Below are 21,837 nucleotides of genomic sequence, written 5' to 3'. Positions count from 1 at the left end.
GACTGTAGACTTTCCCTACCTTTTGTGGTTGTATTGCTATTTATGGAATGGCATTAGAGTCACAAACTAGATAAAATGAAACAATTAGATATATTGTAATTCACTTTGTTCCCTTTCCAACTCCAGGTATTTCAGAAGGAAGAAATTGAACCTCTTCAGACTGTGCTCCAAGAGGTGAATCGACTCGGGCAAGGACTGATCCAGAGTGCAGCTAAAAATACCAATATCCAGACATTGGAACACAACCTTGAAGAAGCAAATACGAGATGGAATACTCTAACGACAAAGGCTGGTTTCCTTTATTTCTTGGTTCAATCCCTTCCCTATTTGACAGGTAGCCATCTATGTCACTATCAAGTTAATTGGGATATTTTACTCTGTTTTTATAGGTTGCAGAACGAGCAGCCAAGCTGCACGAAGCTCTGTTGCATTGTGGGAGGTTTCAGGATGCACTCGAATCATTGCTCAGTTGGTTAATGGATACAGAGGAACTCGTAGCCAATCAGAAGCCACCTTCAGCTGAGTTCAAAGTAGTTAAGGCTCAGATTCAAGAACAGAAAGTAAGTCGGCAATTCTTTGTAAAATGTCAGTTTGTGTAAAGCCCTTAGAGGCGATTGGCATTTTAAGCAAGCATATTCTTTGATTTGTGTATCAACATTAGAAAGCTTTTGTTTTTATTTAACCTATTTTCTGTGCAATCTGCTCATTGTGTTATTACACAACTCTGGAACAGATGGCACTCGAACCTGGGCTTTCCGAGCTCAAAGGTAGGGATACTCTTACTGCACCACAAGAGGAAGCCACTTTTTAATTCAGATGGGGTCAGGGAGGGGGAAGGGAAGTGGGATGCTCCAGCAGGTGGTTTATTGTGTGTTTCTTCTAGGCATCATGGTAACAGTCCACTGCTGCCCTATGCCTGCAACCCACACAGGGCAGCTGCCCAAGGTTGCCAGGGAGGTGAGAGGAATGGCCCACAACCAGCCAATGGATTGGGGTGACAGTCTCGCTGCTGAAGTGAAGAGGTCTGGAGGAGCTGACTATACCAGTGCTCCTTGTTCTCTGCCCATTAGCATTTCTTATAAATTATTTTTCACTTCTAGTCACTTTATGAACTGGTATTATTATAGAGCTATTGAGGTTGGTCCTGCAGGAAAGCTAACAAACTGAGGGAGAAAGGAATAGAAGGTTGCATTGATATGAGCAGATATCAACAATGAAGACATGAAACGGGTAGGGTGAAGCTTATGTGGAGCACTGATGTCTGAATTGGCTGTTAACTTCTATGTCTGTATTTTTATTAGATTCGGAAATATGAACTTCAGACATGAGAATAAATTGAGTCAACAGGTCAACCAACAATGGGTGGTATTGTAAGAAAGTAATGCTGTGTCTGAGTGACTCATCTTTGAGGTAAATTATGTCAGCGAGGGTTATAAATTCTTGTCATCAGAGAATCTTGCACTGAATGAATTAGGCTGTTTTCATCAATATATGTTTATGTTGCAATGAGGTGGTGAAGGTAGGAGGAACAGAGCAGAGGAGCAGTTTGTGTTGGGGAGAGGGATCTGAATGCTAGTTTATTTGGGGTGGAGTCAGGGTTGAAGGACAGTTTATGAGGAGAAAGTGAGGTCTGCAGATGCTGGAGATCAGAGATGGAAATGTGTTGCTGGAAAAGCGCAGCAGGTCAGGCAGCATCTAGAGAACAGGAGAATCGACGTTTCGGGCATTAACCCTTCTTCAGGAAGAAGGGCTAATGCCCGAAACGTCGATTCTCCTGTTCCCTAGATGCTACCTGACCTGCTGCGCTTTTCCAGCAACACATTTCCATGAAGGACAGTTTATATCAGGGAAAAAGGGGCAATTTGTGTGGGAACGTTTGAGAGGCAGGAGGATTGGGGCAGTTTGTGGGAGAGGGGATTGGGGTCAGAGGGAGTTACATGGGGAAGGGGGAAAGGAGCAATTACACTTGTCTTTTATTCTCCATCATTGAAAAATGTTATCTAAAGTTGGAGCTTTGAACATGGAGCAGGCCAAGAGCAGTAGTGTGTGATTAAAAATGTTGCTAACTCCTTGTCTAGGTGTTGGATGTGTCCACACATCAGGAACCTTATGCTCAAAGCCAGATGAGCTAGACATTAACTGCAAAGATTAGTTAATGACTCATGGCTATAAGTTAATGACTCATGACTATAAGTTACTCTCAGTTGAGTGGGCTGCGATTACCTGATGTTAGCCATTAAGGCTGAAAACAGAATAACTTGTCTAGATGCAGCTGAATCATAAATTAATATTGTACAAAAGGATGTCATTCAACCCATGATGTTTGTAGTGGATTCAGTTACCCACAGTTCAACTCTCCTTCTCTATACCATACGTCTGCCATATTTTCCCATTGAAAAGTTTATCCATTTACTTTTTCAAGTTTATTATTGAACCTGCTTCCATTGCCTACCCAGGCAGTGGGTTTCTAGTCTTGGACATATACAAATACTTATCCTGTTGGCCAATTAAAAAAAAAACAGACAGATATCTGTTTCAAAGTTGATAGTACAGACTTTATAAAAGGATAGGAAATAGGAGCAGCAAAAGGCCATTCAGCTCCTTGAGCCGACTTCACCAACCAGATCATGGTTGCTCTTTCACCTCAACTTCACTTGGCCACATTATTCTCAGATTCCCCTGATACCTTCTATGTTTAGAAATCTGTTGATCTCTGTCTAAATCACACTCAGTGGCTGAACCCAGACAGCCCTCTGGGGTAGACAATTAGAGATTTACCATCATCTAAAGTCAATAAATGCCACCTGTTCTTAGTCCTAAATGGCATACAAGTGTGTAGTGCTGGAAAGGCACAGCATATCAGGCAGCATCCGAGGAACAGGAGAATCAACGTTTCGGGCAAAAGCCCTATAGACTCAACTCTGAGCTCCAGCATCTGCAGTTCTCACTTTCTCCTAAATGGCGTACCCCCGACTCCATACCCCCAGCCTACATCTATCCTGTCAAGCCCTGGAACAATTTTGTATGTTTCATTGAGAATGAGTAGTAAACATTGAGTAACGTGTGCATAGTGATTCTGATGTTAAATGTTTGTTCCAATGAAGCTTCTCCAACATTTGCTGGATGATCGCAAACCAACTGTGGAAATGATCAAAAGGGAAGGGGAGAAGATTGCTGGGTTGGCTGATTCAACAGATCGAGAGAAGACCCTGAATCAGCTGCAAGGCCTGAGTCGTCGATGGAATTCCCTACTGACCAAGGCTGAAGACAGGTACAGATGAGTTTGTGGCTATGCACCCATTTGGAAACATAGGGGAAGATGGAGGCCTATGTAGGCTTTCACATTCATTTGGACCTTTGTTGATCTGTATCTTGACCATATCTACCCACCTTGGTTCCCTAACCGTATGTCCTTTGGTTAGCAAAAATCCATAGACCTCAGGTTTAAAATAATTAACTGAATTAGCATCTACTGCTTTTTGTCAAAGAGACGTCCATATTTCTCAAATTGTTTGCATGAAGATCTATATTTTGACTTTTCCACTCAGCGGCCTCGCTCACATTTTAAGTTCTACGTTCAGCTGCCATGCAAGAAGTTTCTCAATCGATCTGTGTTGATTCCATTGAAAACCCTAAAATACCCAACAAGCCACCCTTTAATTTTTCCATATTGCAAGTATTGCAAGCCTAGTTTGTGTAATTCCACTTCATCATTTAAACCTTACAAGTTTGTTAATGTTTTGGTCAATTTGTGGGACATTCAGTCCAGAATCAATGTATTATTTCCCAGGAATGGTGTCTAGGGCATTACATGCCGTACATTGTAGATGTGATCTGAAAAGGGCAGTGTGTGAATGCAGTAAAACATCCTCTGCTTTATAATCAACTTTTAAAGACTCGTATTCTGTAAACCTTTTTGATTATTTTTTGAATGTTTATTGTTCTGTGTACTTGAAACCCAAAACCTCCTTGCATCTCCACTGTTTGTAGCTTGTCGTTACTTTAAAAAAAATCACCAGCTGTAAAACTTACAATATATGAGCAAAAATATGAGCCTTGTGTAAATCATTATTGTTAATGAATAGGCATAATTATAATGGACTGAGGTGATTGCAAAGGCTTCATTTCAGATTTTAATTATTTCTGATAGAACATATTGTCAAAGATAAGCCTGTAGTTAATTGTCCAGTATAACCTGAAGGTTTTTTCTGTAAATTCTTTCAGTATCATAGCATCTGGCATCTTTCTTTTTAAGTAGTGATTGTTTTCTTTGAGGCTTCCTAAAGAAAAAAATCTTATCTATAGAACTTCAAATGGTGAGAGAGAGAATATAAGGCTGAAATGTCACTGTTCTGTGAATGAAATATAAACTTGTTTCTGGCAAGCACTGCTTGCTATTTTCAACAATTTTCTGCACTCATATGAGAAATTTTCTATCACTTGATTTTAAAACAACTTGGCTGTTTTTATTTTAGTTTTACGTTTACTAGGTATACATCATTACTATGGCCAGGGAAATCAGATATTGTGCAGTCTAATCATGTAGGTTACATAGTGGGTAATGATGGCTCAGACTGAGTGGATGCTCTCCTGCTTATCCTTTTGAGTAGCGCTGGTCATTATAAACCAGTGCAGCTTAGAAACAGGAGAAGGCATTCACCCCTTCTAACCTCTTCAACTATTCAATGGTTTGCATCTTGAGTCCAAATTTGACAAGTTGTAGTAAGTTTGAGGTCTGTGTCATTTTGAAAAAACTTCTATTAAAAAATTATTTAGAAGCCATTATACTATAATGTCAGCTGTAACAGAAACTGAATATGAGGAGTTAGTCTATTTAGCACATTAAGAGCAGTTTTGAAGCTGATATGGATGCTTAGAGAGAAGATTGTTAAATATTCCCTCAAAAGTATTCAAGAGAGCATTGACCAGAAATGCCAGAAGTCAGCACACATGGGTTTTCGGCTTTTGGATGCCTCAATTTCACAAGCTACATGGGGTAATCTCCCCTATATTGTGGCCAAATGTTATCCCTCAGCTAACATCACTGGAAAAAGATGAACCCTTATTGTCACATTACAGCTTGGGAGAACTTGTTGTGCATAAACTGGTTCATGTAATGTAAAAGACGGGACAGCAACTGCCCTTCAGAAAAATATTTCATTGACTTGTATAGTGCATTGCTATGTTTGAAGTTTTGAAAGATGTTGACAAAGTTCTGAGTCTTACTTGATATCGAGATCTCTTGCCTTTTCTACAGGCAGCGGCAGTTGGAAGCCATCTTGGTGGTGGCTCAGCAGTTCCATGATACTGTGGAACCCTTGATTGAATGGCTTTCTGCTGCTGAGAAGAAAGTTGCAAACTCTGAACCTATTGGCACTCAAACTGCCAGACTGCAAGAACAGATCTCCCAGCATAAAGTGAGTTTAAGCCAGGTGTATACTTTACCCATCCTTCTTTTCCTTTTAAGTTACAAATTCACACATTCATTGTTTTGTTGTATTTGTTGGTGAGGACATAACTTTATGTTACTGTAGTCCTTATGTTCTGCCTCAGTTTATTTTTCCATAGTTGCTTTTCTCATTTATTTGTACACCTTGCATAGGCCATGGAAGATGACGTCGTCAGTCATGGCAAACAGTTGCACCAGGCCATTAGTATTGGTCAGTTGCTAAAGAATATGAGCTCCAGAGATGATAAAGACATCGTGCAGGGAAGGCTGGATTCTGCCCAGACACGGTACATTGAGGTCCAGGACAGGTGTGGCCGTAAAGCTGCCCTGATCCAGCAGGCCCTCTCCAATGCATGGATTTTTGGGGAGGAGGAGGTGGAAGTTCTGAACTGGTTGGCTGAAGTACAGGACAAGCTCAACAACGCAGCCATTCAAGACTACAATCCTGATCATCTTCACAAACAGCATTCCGAACATATGGTACCTTTCTTTCCGTTATGATTTAATTTTCATTTCTACATTTCTTTAAAATTTAATTTTCCTTCTGTGCCCTTTTTCATTTTGATTGAGTCAGGATGTTGCGAGAAACTCTGGATTTTCTGCTTCTAACAATTTGCATTTTCCAAACCTGTTCTACACAAACAGACACTTCATGAAGACATCATGCTTCGTAGACAGCATGTCGATCAGGCCATTAAGAATGGATTAGCTCTCCTGAAACAGACAACAGGTAAGCAGTCATGCTAAACAGGGCAGTGTGTGTGCTGGGAGGGTGCTGAGGATTTCCAGAAATGCTAAAATGTTTGACGACCTGAGACCAAGCATGGGGTGAAGAGAACATGGTGAAAGTTAGGAAGCTGGGAGCAGAGTCATAGAGATGTACAGTATGGAAACAGACCATTCGGTCCATCCCATCCATGCCGACCAGATATCCCAACTCCATCTAGTCCCACTTGCTAGCCAGCACCCGGCCCATATCCCTCTAAACCCTTCCTATTCATATACTCATCCAATTGCCTCTTAAATGTTGCAATTGTACCAGCCTCCAACACATCCTCTGGCAGCTCATTCCATACACGTACCACCCTCTGTGTGAAAAAGCTGCCCCTTAGGTCTCTTTTATATTTTTCCCCTCTCAGCCTAAACCTATGTCCTCTAGTTCTGGACTCCCCGTCCCCAGGGAAAAGACTTTGCCTATTTATCCTATCCATGCCCCTCATAATTTTGTAAACCTCGATAAGGTCGCCCCTCAGCCTCCGACGCTCCAGGGAAAATAGCCCCAGCCTGTTCAGCCTCTCCCTGTAGCTCAGATCCTCCAACCCTGACAACATCCTTGTAAATCTTTTCTGAACCCTTTCAAGTTTCACAACATCTTTCCGATAGGAAGGAGACCAGAATTGCACGCAATATTCCAACAGTGGCCCAACCAATGTCCTGTACAGCTGCAACATGACCTCCCAACTCCTGTATTCAATACTCTGACCAATATAGGAAAGCATACCAAACGTATTCTTCACTATCCTATCTACCTGCAACTCCACTTTCAAGGAGCTATGCACCTGCATTCCAAGGTCTCTTGTTCAGCAACACTCCCTAGGACCTTACCATTAAGTGTATAAGTCCTGCTAAGATTTGCTCTCCCAAAATGCAGCACATCGCATTTATCTGAATTAAACTCCATCTGCCACTTCTCAGCCCATTGGCCCATCTGGTCCAGATCCTGTTGTAATCTGAGGTAACCCTCTTCGCTGTTCACTACACCTCCAATTTTGGTGTCATCTGCAAACTTACTAACTGTACCTCTTATGCTCATATCCAAATCATTTATGTAAATAACAAAATGTAGAGGACCCAGCACCAATCCTTGTGGCACTCCACTGGTCACAGGCTTCCAGTCTGAAAAACAACCCTCCACCACCACCCTCTGTCTTCTACCTTTGAGCCAGTTCTGTATCCAAATGGCTAGTTCTCCCTGTATTCCATGAGATCTAACCTTGCTAATCAGTCTCCCATGGGGAACCTTGTCGAATGCCTTACTGAAGTCCATATAGATCACATCTACTGCTCTGGCCTCATCAATCTTCTTTGTTACTTCTTCAAAAAACTCAATCAAGTTTGTGAGACATGATTTCCCATGCACAAAGCCATGTTGACTATCCTGAATCAGTCTTTGCCTTTCCAAATACATATACATCCTGTACCTCAGGATTCCCTCCAACAACTTGCACACCAACAAGGTCAGGCTCACTGGTCTATAGTTCCCTGACTTGTCTTTACCGCCCTTCTTAAACAGTGGCACCACGTTTGCCAACCTCCAGTCTTCCAGCACCTCTCCTGTGACTATCGATGATACAAATACCTCAGCAAGAGGCCCAGCAATCACTTCTCTCGCTTCCACAGAGTTCTCGGGTACACCTGATCAGGTCCTGGGGATTTATCTACTTTTAACCATTTCAAGACATCCAGCACTTCCTCCTCTGTAATCTGGACATTTTACAAAATGTCACCATCTATTTCCCTACAGTCTATATCTTCCAGAGATTTGGATGGCATGTTGCAATCCTGACCTGTCATTGTTGGGATGGTGCTTTGGTGTGGCAAAGTGGGCCAACAACCTGGCACCATTTCTGCTGCACTCATTTCGTCCTAGGCTTTAAACTGTTTTGAAATATTCAGAGGTTGTGGAAGGTGATTAATAAATGCAAATCTCAGGGTTAGGAGATTGAATGAAAAAACAAAGAATCTGAAATTATTTGTCCCCTTGCTTGTAACTGCACTTTAGTCCACACTATATTTGGAGCATTTTAACTTTCTGTTTTTCCTTGTATAGGGGATGAAGTTATAATCATTCAGGAAAGGCTAGATGGCATCAAAGCACGCTATGCTGACATTACTACTACCAGTGGAAAAGTCTTGAAAACCCTAGAACAGGCCCTTCAGCTGGCTACTAAGTTTCAGTCTGCTCATGAGTTATTAACTACCTGGCTCGAGAAGGTGGAGGCTGAACTGACCACGTATGCTTCTGAGGTTCTTGCGGGAGAACAGCTAGCTCAAACACAGAAGAGACAGAAAGTAGGTGGTTATTTCCATTGTAACTTCTGTGCACATGTATATATTTCTTACTCTGTGATATATCTGCAATTTTTTTTTAAAATCTGAATTTATCTCTTGCCTCATTATTTCAGCTTCTACATGAGTAAGTGCTTTCCATTATGTTAATGTGTGTGTTTGAGTTGCAGGTGTTTGTGTACATGTAGCTTGTGTGTATGCATTAGTTCAGTATCTACAAATAGGAATTTCCATCATGTCAGTGTGTGTTTGCATTTAGTTTGAGGGGCAAAGCTGTTGATGTCATATGCATGGTCCCCCTAAAGGCACTTAATACAGTGCCACACAATAGATTTGTGGGCAAAGATATATCTCATGAAATAAATTGGACAATAGCAACATGGACACAGATTGACTGAGTGACAGGAAAAAGAGCATACTGGTTAATGGATGTTTTTCAGACTGGAGGAAGGTTTATAGTAGATATCCTCAGGGCTGGTTGATGGGACCCTTCCTTTTCCTGATATATATTAATGACCTTGATGTACAGGACACAATTTCAAAATTTGCAGATGATGCAAAACTTGGAAGCTTTGCAAACTGAGGAGAAGAAGAATGTTGAACATCAAAAGGAGTTAGTGGAGTGGCAGACAACTGCTTGATGAAGTTTGATTAGTTTTGGTAGGAAGAACTTGGCCTGTTTCCACACTATGGATTCTGTTCTAACTTGGAGAGACCATATAAAATAAAAGGTAAATTTCTAAAAAGAGCTGCAGGAGCAATCCAAGTATATGTGCATAGGCACTGAAGGATTGAAGGCAGAACAGGTCGAGAAAGAGGTTTGTCAAGCATTCAAGACCCCAGGCTTTATTAATAGGGCCATGGTGTACAGGAGCAAGGAGGTGATGTTGAACTTGTAGAAGTCACCAGTTTGGTCTCTGCTCAAGTTTTGTATCTACACTCTGGGCACCACAGTTTAGGAAAGATGTAATGTATCAGAGAGAGTGCAGAAGAGATTTACCAGATTGATTCCAGAGATTAGGAACTTCAGTTATGAAGGCATATTAAAGAAGTTAAGACTGTTTTCCTTGGAGAAGGCAAAAGCTGAGTGGCAATCTAGTCTAGTTGCTCACAGTTATGGGGGTTCCAGACAGACTAAATAGGAAAAGGCTGTTCCCACCAATGAAAGGGTTGAGGACGAGACAGCACAGATTTAAAGTAACTGTCAAAAGAAGCAAAGGAAGATGAGGAAAAACTTGGTCATGTGGCAAATTTTTGAAGTCAAGAATTTGCTGTCTGAGAGTTTGGTGGAGGCTGTTCAACCCAAGCATTCAAAAGGAACTGAGATTGTTATCTGAAAAGGAAGGGTTAGAGGTAAGATACAAGAGAATGGCATTAGAGAATTCCTCATTTAGAAAGCCATGCAGACATAATGGGCTAAATGGCCTCCTTCAGCTCTGCCACAATTGTGATTCAATTCTTTACAAATACGATAGTTCCATTACGTCAGCTGGTTTGTATGTTAATGTATGTGTTTTTGTGTACCCCTTAGTATGTATCACTGTGTTTTAATGAATGCGTGCTCATGATCATGTGTGTTTGATGTCTCAGTAAATTGCTACCTTAAGCTGCTTTGTTGTGGATATATATCAGATTGTGCAGCGATGCCAATAAAAGGGATGGTGGTTGAACCAACTGGATGAACAGTTGTTACGTGAGGGATTGATTTGTTGGTATACTTTGTGTAATCTCACACTTCAATAGTTGGATGAACAGTGTCCGTACAATGTCAGGAAATCACTCAAGCAGAGACTTGACCTTTGAGTAACCGCTCCCTGTGTTTCCAGCTTGGGTGTTGCTGAGTCGACCGCCTATAAGATGGAGGCCTGTGTTTTTCATTGTTTCCAGCAGCTGCTCTGGGAAGGCAATAATAAGTCTTAATGCTTTTGAAAGGATAGAGTTTATCTCTGTATTGAAGAAGGTGACCACTGTCTGCGGGTCATTGAAACTGAGATACACTTCTGATTAACATATCATCAGTGTTTTCAAAAAATATATTATCATCAGAGCTTGTGATTAGCAGAAATTTGTAAAATCATCACAATTGGGCATCTTTAAAATGATGTCTTTCATTGCTTTTCAAAGAGGACAAACACCACTTACTTTACTCTATTTATTGACTGTTATTTTGGCTTACATTTTATTTACTGAATTAAGGACATTTCAGTCATTATCTCCCCGTGGCTTATTTTCTTCTTCAAAAGTGCTGTCTTGGCAGAATTGCTCATTCTCTTGTAATCTACATCTCAGGAACATGCTGAGGGCCACTGTGGGGGTCAAGTAGAAAAATATCAAGGAAACACCAATGCACCAAAATGTCTGTCACAGGACTGACTGAGGACAATTTTACCTCCAGTCATGAAACTGTCCAACTTTGATGCAATGCTGATTTTATACCCTCCCCCATGTTGATAATAGAATGTAAGATTAGACAGTGGGTGCAAAATTAGGGAAATTAGGCTGTCTGAAATAAATCATCTTTCAGTTGGTTAAGCCATGAACAGGTCTGCAGCTTGATTACAAGTTGGGAATTACGATTAGTAATCAGTTTAATCTTTAATTAATGGAGTTATACTGCATTAATGATGAAAAATGGGACAAACAGTGGCTTGAGCAATAACAAGTCAGCAGCTCATTTTATATCTTAATTCCTTTGAAATTAAACACGAAGAGAGATATAAGATGAGGCTGCGAACTTGCAAATCTCCAAATTTGCACTATTGCTGAAAGCAAAGGTTCTACCCCACACACAGATATGTGATTTGGTTTTTCTTAGTTTATAATATTAAAGATACTGTCTACTTCGCATAAGATCAGTATCCTCTTTAAAATTTGTTTTTAACAATTGGTCTCAACATTTTAAAAAAATTCCATAACCTTTACTCAAACGAAGTCAAAAGTATTCTTGCATTCCTTATCATATTTTCCTTCCAGAATTTTAATCCGATTTATATATTGTTACCCTACAGTATATGTACAGAAACCTCGACTGACATAGTCAAGGCTGGTGTTAACCTTACTCCTGGGCCATGAAACCTACTACATCATTCAGAACATTTTACACCCACTATCTAATTTTACATTCCATTACAATCAAAACTGGGGAGGGTATAGAATCAGCACTGCATCAAAATTTGACTGCTTCCTGATTAGTGGGTTGAACTAAAATTGTTCTCAACCAGTCTCGTGGCAGAAGTTTTGGTACCTTGGTGTTACTAACCTGAGGGACAGAGTTTGTACAGGTATTGTCCCAAAGGGTTTCATAGGGGGATTTCACTGGTCTGGCCAATCTTGGGAGAGGAAGGAAAACATGTCTACTCATTAGAGTGAGATGGTTTGTTGCTTTTATCGTACTGTACAATGTCCAAATTGGCAGGATAACAATTCATTAAATCCATCTAGTGTGTGATGAGGTATCTCTCTTGTTCTCTTACCCAGGAGTTGAGGAAAGAGATGATGGAGCACAGGGTAAGCCTGGACACAGTTAATGAGGTCAGCAGTGCTTTATTGGAGTTGGTCCCATGGAGAGCGAGAGAAGGACTCGATAAACTGGTATCTGATGACAACGAGCGTTATAGATTTGTGAGCGACACCATAGCACAGAAGGTGGAAGAAATAGATGCTGCTATACAAAGATCTCAGCAGGTATGTCACACTTTGTCTTATGTTACACCACGGAAGATGCATTTGATTATGCAAATTGTGCTGCCATCTCATTATTCCTCCTTGACAAAGGAGCTTTTGGAAAACGTTTAAAGATGCACAGCTTGATGTTGCTTCAAGTGGCATGTGAAAGCTGAAGCAGAGCTAAGTTGTTCATTGTTAAAACCATCTGTCTGTTCCATCATTTGTTCTATTGAGGTCTGTACAGAGCAGAAATCCATCACACTTAATTTATGCAGTATAAGGAACATTTAACTCACTGAAAGCAGTTACCCTTAGACAACATGGAAACATGCTGACAAATTTTCCAAAATTGAACTAGTCCCACATGCCTGTGTTTGGCCCATATCCCTCTAAATCTTTCTGTTCATGTACCTGCCCAAATGTCTTTTAAATGTTGTAACCATATCTGCATTCCACATATGAACCACCAAAGTAAAATACCTCGCATTTATCAAATTAAACTCAATCTGCCACACCTCAGCCTATTGGCCCAGTTGATCAAGATTCCTTGTAATCTTACATAACCTTCTTCCCTTTCGACCACACCATCAATTTTACTAACCATGCCTCCAAAATTCTCATCCAGATGGGTTATATAAATGACGGACAAATGTGGACCCAGCATCAATCCCTGCAGAGTACTGCTGGTCACAGGCTTCCAGTTCAAGAAATAAGTCACCATCAGCATTCTGTATTTCCTACTGTCAAGCCAGTTTTGTATACAGTTGGCAAGCCCACCCTGGATCCCATGTGATTTAACTTTACTAACCAGTCTACCATGCGAAACCTTGTCAAAGGCTTTACTAAATTCCATGTAAACAATGTCCACTGCTCTGCCCTCATCAAGTTTTTTGGTTACATCCTCAAAAAGCTCAATCAAGTTTGTGATATACTATTTCCCATGCACAAAGCCTTACTGACTATCCCTAATCAGTCCTTGCCTCTCCAAATGTATGTAAATCCTCTCCTTAGAATCCGCTCCAAAAACTTACCCACCACAGATGTCAGACCCACCGGTCTGTAGTTCCTAGCCTTCTCTTAACAGTTTCTCCTAAATAAAAGCACAATGTTAGACACCTTCCAGTTCTCCAGTACCTCACCCATGGCTGTAGATGAGACAAATACCTCTGCTAGGGGCCCTGCAATTTCTTCCCTAATTTCCCATAATGCCCTGGGGATACACTTAATCAGAATCTGTGATCCCGGAATATTAGCCTGGGTTTCTGATCACTAGACCAGTGATGTTACCACTGTGCGGCTCTCTACCCCGAAAAAAACCTTGAAGAGAAAAAAGCACAAAAAGAACTCTACAACTACTGGAAGACAAAACTCAAAGCAAAATGCTGAGTTGAACAGTTTTACCCAAGGCATTAATCCAACTGTAGACAACTTTACTCTGCATTCTCACAATTATGTTTTCCCTAACTTTAATTGTCACTTTAATGATAAACAGACACTTATTATTTTCTGAGAGCTGAACTTTGCTTAGGGCAAAGTTAACCTCTGGCCTTGTGTAACAACACTTCCATGTTAAAACCTCCACAGCAACCTTTCAGGGTGCAGGTAACTGCCTCAGCATTTCGAGGTTATTTCCAGCATTTCAAAACTGGTGTGCTTTTCTGTTTCTAAAGAAATGGGATGTTTAAAAGGGATAATTGGCATCCAGTTGTTAATACTAATATGAATTGAAGAACAAATTGTTTTGTTTTTGGACTCTATGTGAGAATTTGCTTTTGGAAGGACATCAAGGCTTTGGAGATAGTTCAGATTTATTGGAATAGTACCAGGAAATGAGATTTTGCAGTTATGTGATGGCACTAGAGAAACATGGAGTTGATCCGCTTTAGAGCAGGAAAGATTTGATGAATTTCCTGTGGGGTGGCACGATGGCTCAGTGGTTAGCACTGCTGCCTCACAGCGCCAGGGACCCAGGTTCGATTTCAGCCTTGGGCAACTGTCTGTGTGGAGTTTGCACGTTCTCACGTTGCCTGGGTGGGTTTACTTCAGGTACTCTGGTTTCCTCCCACAGTCCAAAGATGTGCAGGTTAGGTGAATTGGCCGTGCTAAATTGCCCATAGTGTAGGTTAGATGCATTAGTCAGGGGTAAATATGGGGGAGGGGAATGGATCTGGGGTGGGGGAATGTGTCTGAGAGGGTTAGTCTTCGGAGGGTTGGTGTGGACTTGTTGGGCTGAAGGGCCTGTTTCCACAATGTAGGGATTCTATGAATGTTCTATGAAAGTGCTCAAAATCATGAATGGTTTTGGTGGAGTAAATGAGGAGAGATCGTTTTCGTGTGACTACGTGGTCAGTAATCAGAGGACACAAAGATAAACCAGCTTCTAAAGGTGCCACTTTCCTCAGAATCAGTCCCAATATCTCTCAAATCTGATGCCTTAACTCTTACACCAGCTTTCCAGCCATGTTTAATTACTCAATTCTCTTATTTCAATGCTCACTAGCATGTGAGATTCTGAGTAATTCTGACACTACCACTTTAGAGGTTCTGCATTTCAGTGTTCTATCTGGATCCCTGAAAACTGCTTCCAAAATCCTATCCTGATTCCGCCATAAGTCACTGTTACCAAAATGGGCCATGACCTCTGGCTGATTTCATTTCTTCAGAAAAATGTTGCATAGTTGCTTCATAACATCCTTTACCCAGGCACCATGAGGCCACATTCCATCCCAAAATCAAATCAATGGCTGCAGAAACACCTGTCTAATCCCCCAGCACTGTTGCACTTCTCATTCTTCTTAGCCTCCCTCTCCCTGTATGGCTGAGTTTCCTGTAGTGCCACAAACCTGGTTATGGATGAACTCTCCCTAAGAAACATCACCATTATACAAAATTGAATACCAATTGGCAAGCAAGATAGATTCAGGTGACACCTGCATTGCCTGTCTGCTTGTCTTAGACTGCCTGGAAATCAACCATTCTCTTGCTACCTTTAATATTAACTATGACCTTATTTCTTTATTTTTCTACTTATTCTGTGAAGATAATGCTTAACTTTTTAAACTTTGTTTCTTTTATTACTTTGTACCTAAGTTTTGTTGTACGTAGGTACCTTTGTACCGAAGATGGCGCCATGTGTGGTGACATTATATACTTCTCATTGTACTACTGTCCTTCAGTACTTGAGTACAAATGATAATAAAATCTAAATGTTTCTAACCTTAGGAAGGGTCATGACTACTTCCTAAGACATGCCATCCACATAGTCCTCTACATCATGGATACATGACAGTGAGTCAGGCCACTGCTCAAGTTCCAAATCTGAAAGCCAAGCTTTTACAATTGGTGACATTTCCTGCAATGTGATCTCATGTGGGTCATATGATGTGTAATGACTTCATACATGTTGAAGGATGTAAACTCCAGTTGACCAAGTTTACTTACCATCCGGTAACTTGAAAAATATTTATTGCAATTAGAATAGCAGAACATTTATCAATACTCACCAGCAGCTTCTTCCTTTGTACTGAAGTAAGATCCAGTTACAGGAGACTAAAAACAGTAACAGAAGAAAGAAACTCCACCCACCATCCCACCCTACCCTCTCCACCCTACCCTTTCCTCCACCACCACCACCCAATTCCTTTGCAGAACTGCCTGTAACTCAAACTCCTACTTTACTCTCTGTACAGGCAGCACTGAGGGAAAGTATATATTTATGCTTCATGAAAAACAACTGACAAGCTTTAAAAAACCAGATTAAACTAACCACTAAATAGCTAGCTGTAGTTTATTGTAGAGCGTGTATATCCCTGATTCAGGGTTGCAATAAAACTTGCCTTCTGTTAATGAATAATGTTTAGTTAATTGAAGGGAAAAACTCAACTTTAGAAAAAAGGTTCACCAGCTCCCAGTACAGTTCCAGTTCCTGAGTCTGACATTCAACAAAATGTCTGTTTCTGGGCTCTAACATAAAGCATGAAACCTGAAAAAGTTATTTGTCCCATCTAACTTCATCCTTGATCATCGACTGAAATACATATAAACAGGAATAAAGTTGTATTTTTCTAAGAAAGCGAAAGTGAGAAATACCTAAATTATATTCTGTATTTGAACACTGCATCCTAGTTATATTTCATAGCCTGCACCTGAGATTTCACACTTTCAGATGTTGTATGCTACATGGACTTTGTTAAACAAGGCACTTCAGAAAATCAGTTTTCATTTCAACTTAGCGTTTCCAGTTTTGTTTGATGGTGATGTTTTACACAGTTGTCAAAATGCCAGATTTCTTGTAATATGAGCTATTGCTTTGATGTGCTTTGCTTTGAGGTAAGTATACTGTTGATAACACACTAAGGCTGGAATTCTCCTTCTGGCCTACATTGATAAACAGTGGGGATGGGGAAAGTTCCACTTGTTGTCTTATTTCAAATTGACTATTCACTTCTTCAATGGGATATTTATTTCCTATCATCCCAATATCAAAGCAAATTTGATAAACAGACAAAAATTGCTGCAAACTGACTAAATCCAAGGTTAGACTTGAGGGGTTAGAATTGGACAGCTTTTTTTGCATGCAGGGATTTTGATTCATAACCTGTCAGTGTCTGTGCTGATCAAGGCAGGAAGTTCATAAATTTTGTGTATCCACTTGGTCTGCATGATTGTCATGTAGGATCAGTTACGTCCTATGTTTTTACCTGTTTCTTCAAGCTGCCTGTACACATCAAAGGGAATGCCAACAAAGTTGCTTTGTAGGCCATATGGTAAAGGCAGGCTGTCTGTTATAGAGAATCTACACCAAAATATTGCTTGGGTGAAGAGAAAGTTCCATAGTAATGGATGGAGGCAATGATGGAGGAGTTAGACAGGAGAAGAGACGGAATAGGTGGAGATTGAAGGCATTTACTGTTTTTATTCGAATCGTGATGACACACCAGTTGAGACGACATGATGTTTGAATGATCTTTATTCTAGGAAGGCGCCCTGATGTGCACCCAATGTGTAGGGTCAGCAGGTGACACTTACCTTGGAAATATAAAGTTCCAGGTTCAAGTTTCTCTCCATGGCTTAAGCACAAACCAAGGCGAACAGGTCATCCGAATAAAAGCAAAATACTGAGTATGCTGGAATTCTGAAACAAGCAATATGGTAGAGAAACTCAGCAGATATGGCAGCATCTGTGAAGAGAGAAACAGAGTCCAGTGTGACTTCTCTTCAGAACGTAACTTTTGATTTCCTGAATTCTGAGGATTAATGGAACCACAAAGTAACTTCAGAATGCTCTTCACTGAAATAACCTTTCCTCATGCTTGCAGAATAGTGAGCATTGTGGGTGTTGGTCGGTTCCATGTGCAAAGTAAAAATTTGTGTTGGAGCTACATGTTGTTGTTTTCTCAATTATAATGATTGGGGTTGGGGATAGCGTTGCTCAACGTTTAAGAGGGCATTCTCTTGAAATAGTATTTGACAAACATTTTCTGTTGAGAGCTCTATCATGTTGATCAGATTGAATCCATGCCCATCTGTTAGTCCAACATATGGTAAAACAGTTCACTATGAACTATTATACAAACAGAATATTGTGTATGCTGGAAATCTGGGACCGAAAATAAATTTCTGATGAAAGGTCATCAAGCTGAATTGTTAACTGTTTCTCTGTCCATAGACACTACCTGGCATACTGAGTATTTTCAGCATTTACTGTTTTTATTTCATCAAGCGGGAGTCATTCATTTAAAAATGGGGAGGTGAAGAGGTAGAAGGTAAAGAATGTGTTGGGCTGTTTTTTAATACAAGGTGCTCCGTTTTGTTTTAATTTCATCAAAGTTAAGATTTTGAATTTGATTGATATCTATAGAGTGTGCAACAGTTCAGCAGTTGGGTTTCGTTATTGTACCATTGATGAAAAAAAACAGTATGAGGGGAGGCGATGGTCTTGAGGTATTATCACTGGACTGTTAATCCAGCAACCCGCATAATTTCCAAAGAACTAGGTTTGAATCCTGCCTCGAATTTTCAATTCAAAACAAAAATCTGAAATTAAGAGTCGAATGATAACCATGATTGTTGATCATCAAAAAAACCCATCTGGTTCACTAATGTCCTTTAGCAAAGGAAACTGCCATCCTTTCCTGGTCTGGCCTACATGTGATTTCAGATCCACAGCAATGTAGTTGACTCTTAGTTGCCCACTGAGCAATAAGGGAGGAGCAATAAATGTTGCCTAGCCAGCTCTCGTCCAATGAATAACTGAAAAAAAGGTATGGAATTGTCAACAGATTAATAACCAAGGTCATGAATTTAAAGAAGTAGGCAAAAAATTGAAAAGAGAGATGAGAAACCTATTCCACTGGGAGTTGATAGGATCTGGAATGTTCTACCCGAGAAGGTGACTGAAGTTGATTCCATGAAAATTTGTGAAATGGAGTTGGATAAATACTTGAGGATGAGGGACCTGCAGGATTACAAATAAACACAATCTTGAGAAATTGAGCATGACTGCTCTGTCACAAGACCCAAAACAGGCACGGTGGGCCAAATAGCCCCCTCTTGCTTTCTAAGCTATGGAATAAAATCTTAATCAGAAAGAGATGTTTTCCTTATTCCTTATGTTGCATGGATCTATAGTTGGGCTTATAGAACTCAGTCAACGTTGGCAAGAATCATATTCTATTCTGAGCCATCTGCTGACATATCTGCCTCACCACTTGAAAGGTGAGCAAATCTTGCTGGATTCAGTACACAAAATAAACTGTGGCATTATTCTTAGACATTAGGACAAATTAGTCTGACCAGTTCTGGATTTATGCTGGAAATTTAAATTTGAAACCTGACATGCACTTGAGCTATTAGTTACGTTTTTCACCATTTTATGTTTACCTCAAATCACGAAGTCTTTCATTCTGGTTAAACTTTTAAATTTATTGTCACAACATTTTTGGAAAGGTTGACATTTTGTATGTTAAAGAGCCCTGGATATCATTTATCACTTTCACTTACTTAAATTTGAAAAGTTTTGACTTGGGTGTATCTTCATGTATTTTGAAATCCTATCAGTACAGAAGCTTTGGAGGTTTTCTGAGTGCTACGTGCACCAGATTTTGTCTGTGTAGGTCCCTGGGTCATGTGTAATTCATTAGCTGTGCTCAGTGTGATACTGAGTTCAATACAGCATGGATCAAAGTTGCCTGATGTTCTAATGCATTGCACCTGGAGCACCTCTTTCCTTGTCACTGCTGGTGGGATATGGGTCTAAGCCATTTGATTTGCAAAGTTTTTAGATGCCTTTGTGATACTGAATCTCTGTTCCTTCAAGGAGCTGTGTACAGATAATATGACCACACTATTTCAGTCCAGTGGTCAGTTAACCCTTTCTGCCAGCTCTTCTTGCATTCGTACTATCAAATTATTGTACGGACCACAAACAGACAGCACAGGAAATGGCATTTAAGAGAAAGATTCTGCTCAAATCACAGGCACACAGCAGAGTGGTGGGACAACTTAATATGGATCATAAGATATCGCAAAGCCACTATAGTGACATGAAGTGCCAGCCTTTATAGCGAAATCACCGTCTCTTGGCACGCTGCATTAGAAATTAATGATGTATGTTCTTTAAAAAAACACTAACTATGCAAGAATTACTTAAAATCGTACAACATTATTAAGTTTCGAGTTGAGTGAAGCTCACAGTTGTTTTCCATGGATTCAGTTAATAAAATCTTAATATAGAGTGATTTCATTTGCAACTACCTTACGGTGGTCCAATACGATAAACATAAATATGTAGTGATTACTGCTAGTTTGACTAAACCATGAACAGACAGCCAGATGTCTTAAGCTGTAGAGAACCAGGAAACTTTGTAAAAATGCAACCTAGAATTGTGTATTGCCAAAGAAATAACTTTTGTTTATAGATCACCTTTCATGATCGAAGGATTTCTGACCTTGCTTCACGGTCAGTGAAGCACTAATGGAAGTGTAGTCACTGCTATAATGTAGGGCGATTGATGAGTCCAGTCACATGTTTTGAACTTTTTGAATATGGGTCCGTAATCGTTGCAAACTTTTTAGTTTTAATGCACCTTAGGACATCCTGAGATTATGAATACAAGTCTTTCTTTTCTTTCTGAAGTGTTGAATTGCTAAGGTATATGATGAGGTCAGAGGTGAATAATGAGCCCATATATTTATATTATTAGTATAAGTTTCATTATTTCAGTTTGACAGCTGATATGCAACAAGTTAATTGTGTTTAGGTAGTCATGATTTGGAGATGCCGGTGTTGGACTGGGGTGTACAAAGTTAAAAATCACACAACACCAGGTTATAGTCCAATAGACTATCACCTGATGAAGGCGCGTCGCTCCGAAAGCTAGTGTACTTCCAATTAAACCTTTTGGACTATAACCTGGTGTTGTGTGATTTTTAACTGTGTTTAGGTAGGACATAGTTCCCCGTAACCATCAGTATGTTGGGACTACTAGCAATAAACGTAACATTCCCTTTTTATGATGGTCTTACCCATATTGTTAATTACAATGAATCGGAGTTCCTTGAGTCTTGTTGAAAACTGAACCACAAACAGATCACTGAAAGTTAAAGAATCATTTCTCAGAAGGCTGATGAAACTGTATTCTTGTTTGCTGCCGAATTGGTTCAGTTCATATTTCCAGATGTCATACTGAGACTGCACAGTGCTCTAGATGGACTCCTCTGCACAGAGTACAGAGAAAGCAGTATGCTAGATGATAAAGCTGGAGTCAACCAGAACATTAGTACTGACTCCCATTGTTAGAGACTAACTGGGACTACTGAGCCTCGAAAGAGGTACCTTAGGTAGGACTTCAGAGTTATAAGGTGCAAAGATACTTTGAGGTTAAAGCAAAATTCTGCAGGATTATGGAAATCTATAAGAAGTGGAAAGATTCAGCAGGTCAGGCAGCATCCTGACTGGAGAATCAGGAGATAAATGACATTGTTTCAGACAATTAATCCTTTCATCAAGGTTCAAGGCATGTCGGGACAGTTGGGTAGAGAGTCAGCATTGGAAAGGCAATCCTTCTTGATAATCAGCAGCAGAGATTCTTAAGAATAGCCTAGGCGGGTTTTTGTGCTGGTTAACAATGATTGCTTAAAAATTGAAAGGGGTCTTTTTAAAGCCTGTAACATGTTACATTGTGTAATGTTGTCAGTTAACTAGTGGTCTGAGCAGTGGTGTGTGTGTGTGGTGTGACCAAGGGAGCTTGCCTCACACTATGATGGCTGCATAATGGCACAGCCACTTCATTTCTTGGCAGAGGCAGAAACCAGAGGAGAAAGACCAGGCTGCTTAGGGAAATTAATGTAGAAACAAATTTTCTCAATGCCTCAGGTAATGAAAACCAGTCCAAGAAATCTCATGGGCATACATATATATGAGAATTGCCCTGATTCCGGGTCCATGGTGATCACAAGTAGAGTGGTGGTAGGGGTTTAAAGTGATCAGAATTTTAAAAATTGAAAGATTGGACAGTACACATGACTACTTTTCTGCCAGTCATTACATGAATGTGGCAATAGTCCTCACCTACTATACTCCCACCTCCCCCAAATTCTCCAGTCACAGGAAACGAATGACTTGGGAATGCTCACTGTTGAGGGAGGCTGTA

At 40.3% G+C, this 21,837-nt stretch overlaps 1 protein-coding gene across 20 annotated transcripts in view; it reads left to right on the top strand.

Annotated features, from left to right (window-relative positions):
- Positions 1 to 21,837, top strand: part of dst (dystonin) — a 617,802-nt gene that overhangs the window by 488,569 nt on the left and 107,396 nt on the right. For 18 of the 20 annotated variants that reach the window (XM_087979186.1, XM_087979173.1, XM_087979215.1 and 15 more), the window contains 8 exons: positions 127 to 288; positions 390 to 560; positions 3,105 to 3,271; positions 5,258 to 5,417; positions 5,603 to 5,929; positions 6,095 to 6,179; positions 8,280 to 8,521; positions 11,996 to 12,202. In XM_087979186.1, the coding sequence (XP_087835312.1) occupies positions 127 to 288; positions 390 to 560; positions 3,105 to 3,271; positions 5,258 to 5,417; positions 5,603 to 5,929; positions 6,095 to 6,179; positions 8,280 to 8,521; positions 11,996 to 12,202 (1,521 nt within the window). The remainder of the gene's footprint in view (positions 1 to 126; positions 289 to 389; positions 561 to 3,104; positions 3,272 to 5,257; positions 5,418 to 5,602; positions 5,930 to 6,094; positions 6,180 to 8,279; positions 8,522 to 11,995; positions 12,203 to 21,837) is intronic. The other 2 variants (XM_087979252.1, XM_043681300.2) reach the window with 1 other exon arrangement.

Source organism: Chiloscyllium plagiosum, unplaced genomic scaffold, assembly GCF_037043375.1.
Source record: "Chiloscyllium plagiosum isolate Xiang-an unplaced genomic scaffold, Cpla_swu_hap1 HiC_scaffold_3, whole genome shotgun sequence".
NCBI lineage: Eukaryota > Metazoa > Chordata > Chondrichthyes > Orectolobiformes > Hemiscylliidae > Chiloscyllium > Chiloscyllium plagiosum.
Note: the sequence above shows the minus strand (reverse complement) of the source record. Positions and strands in the feature narration are given on the sequence as shown.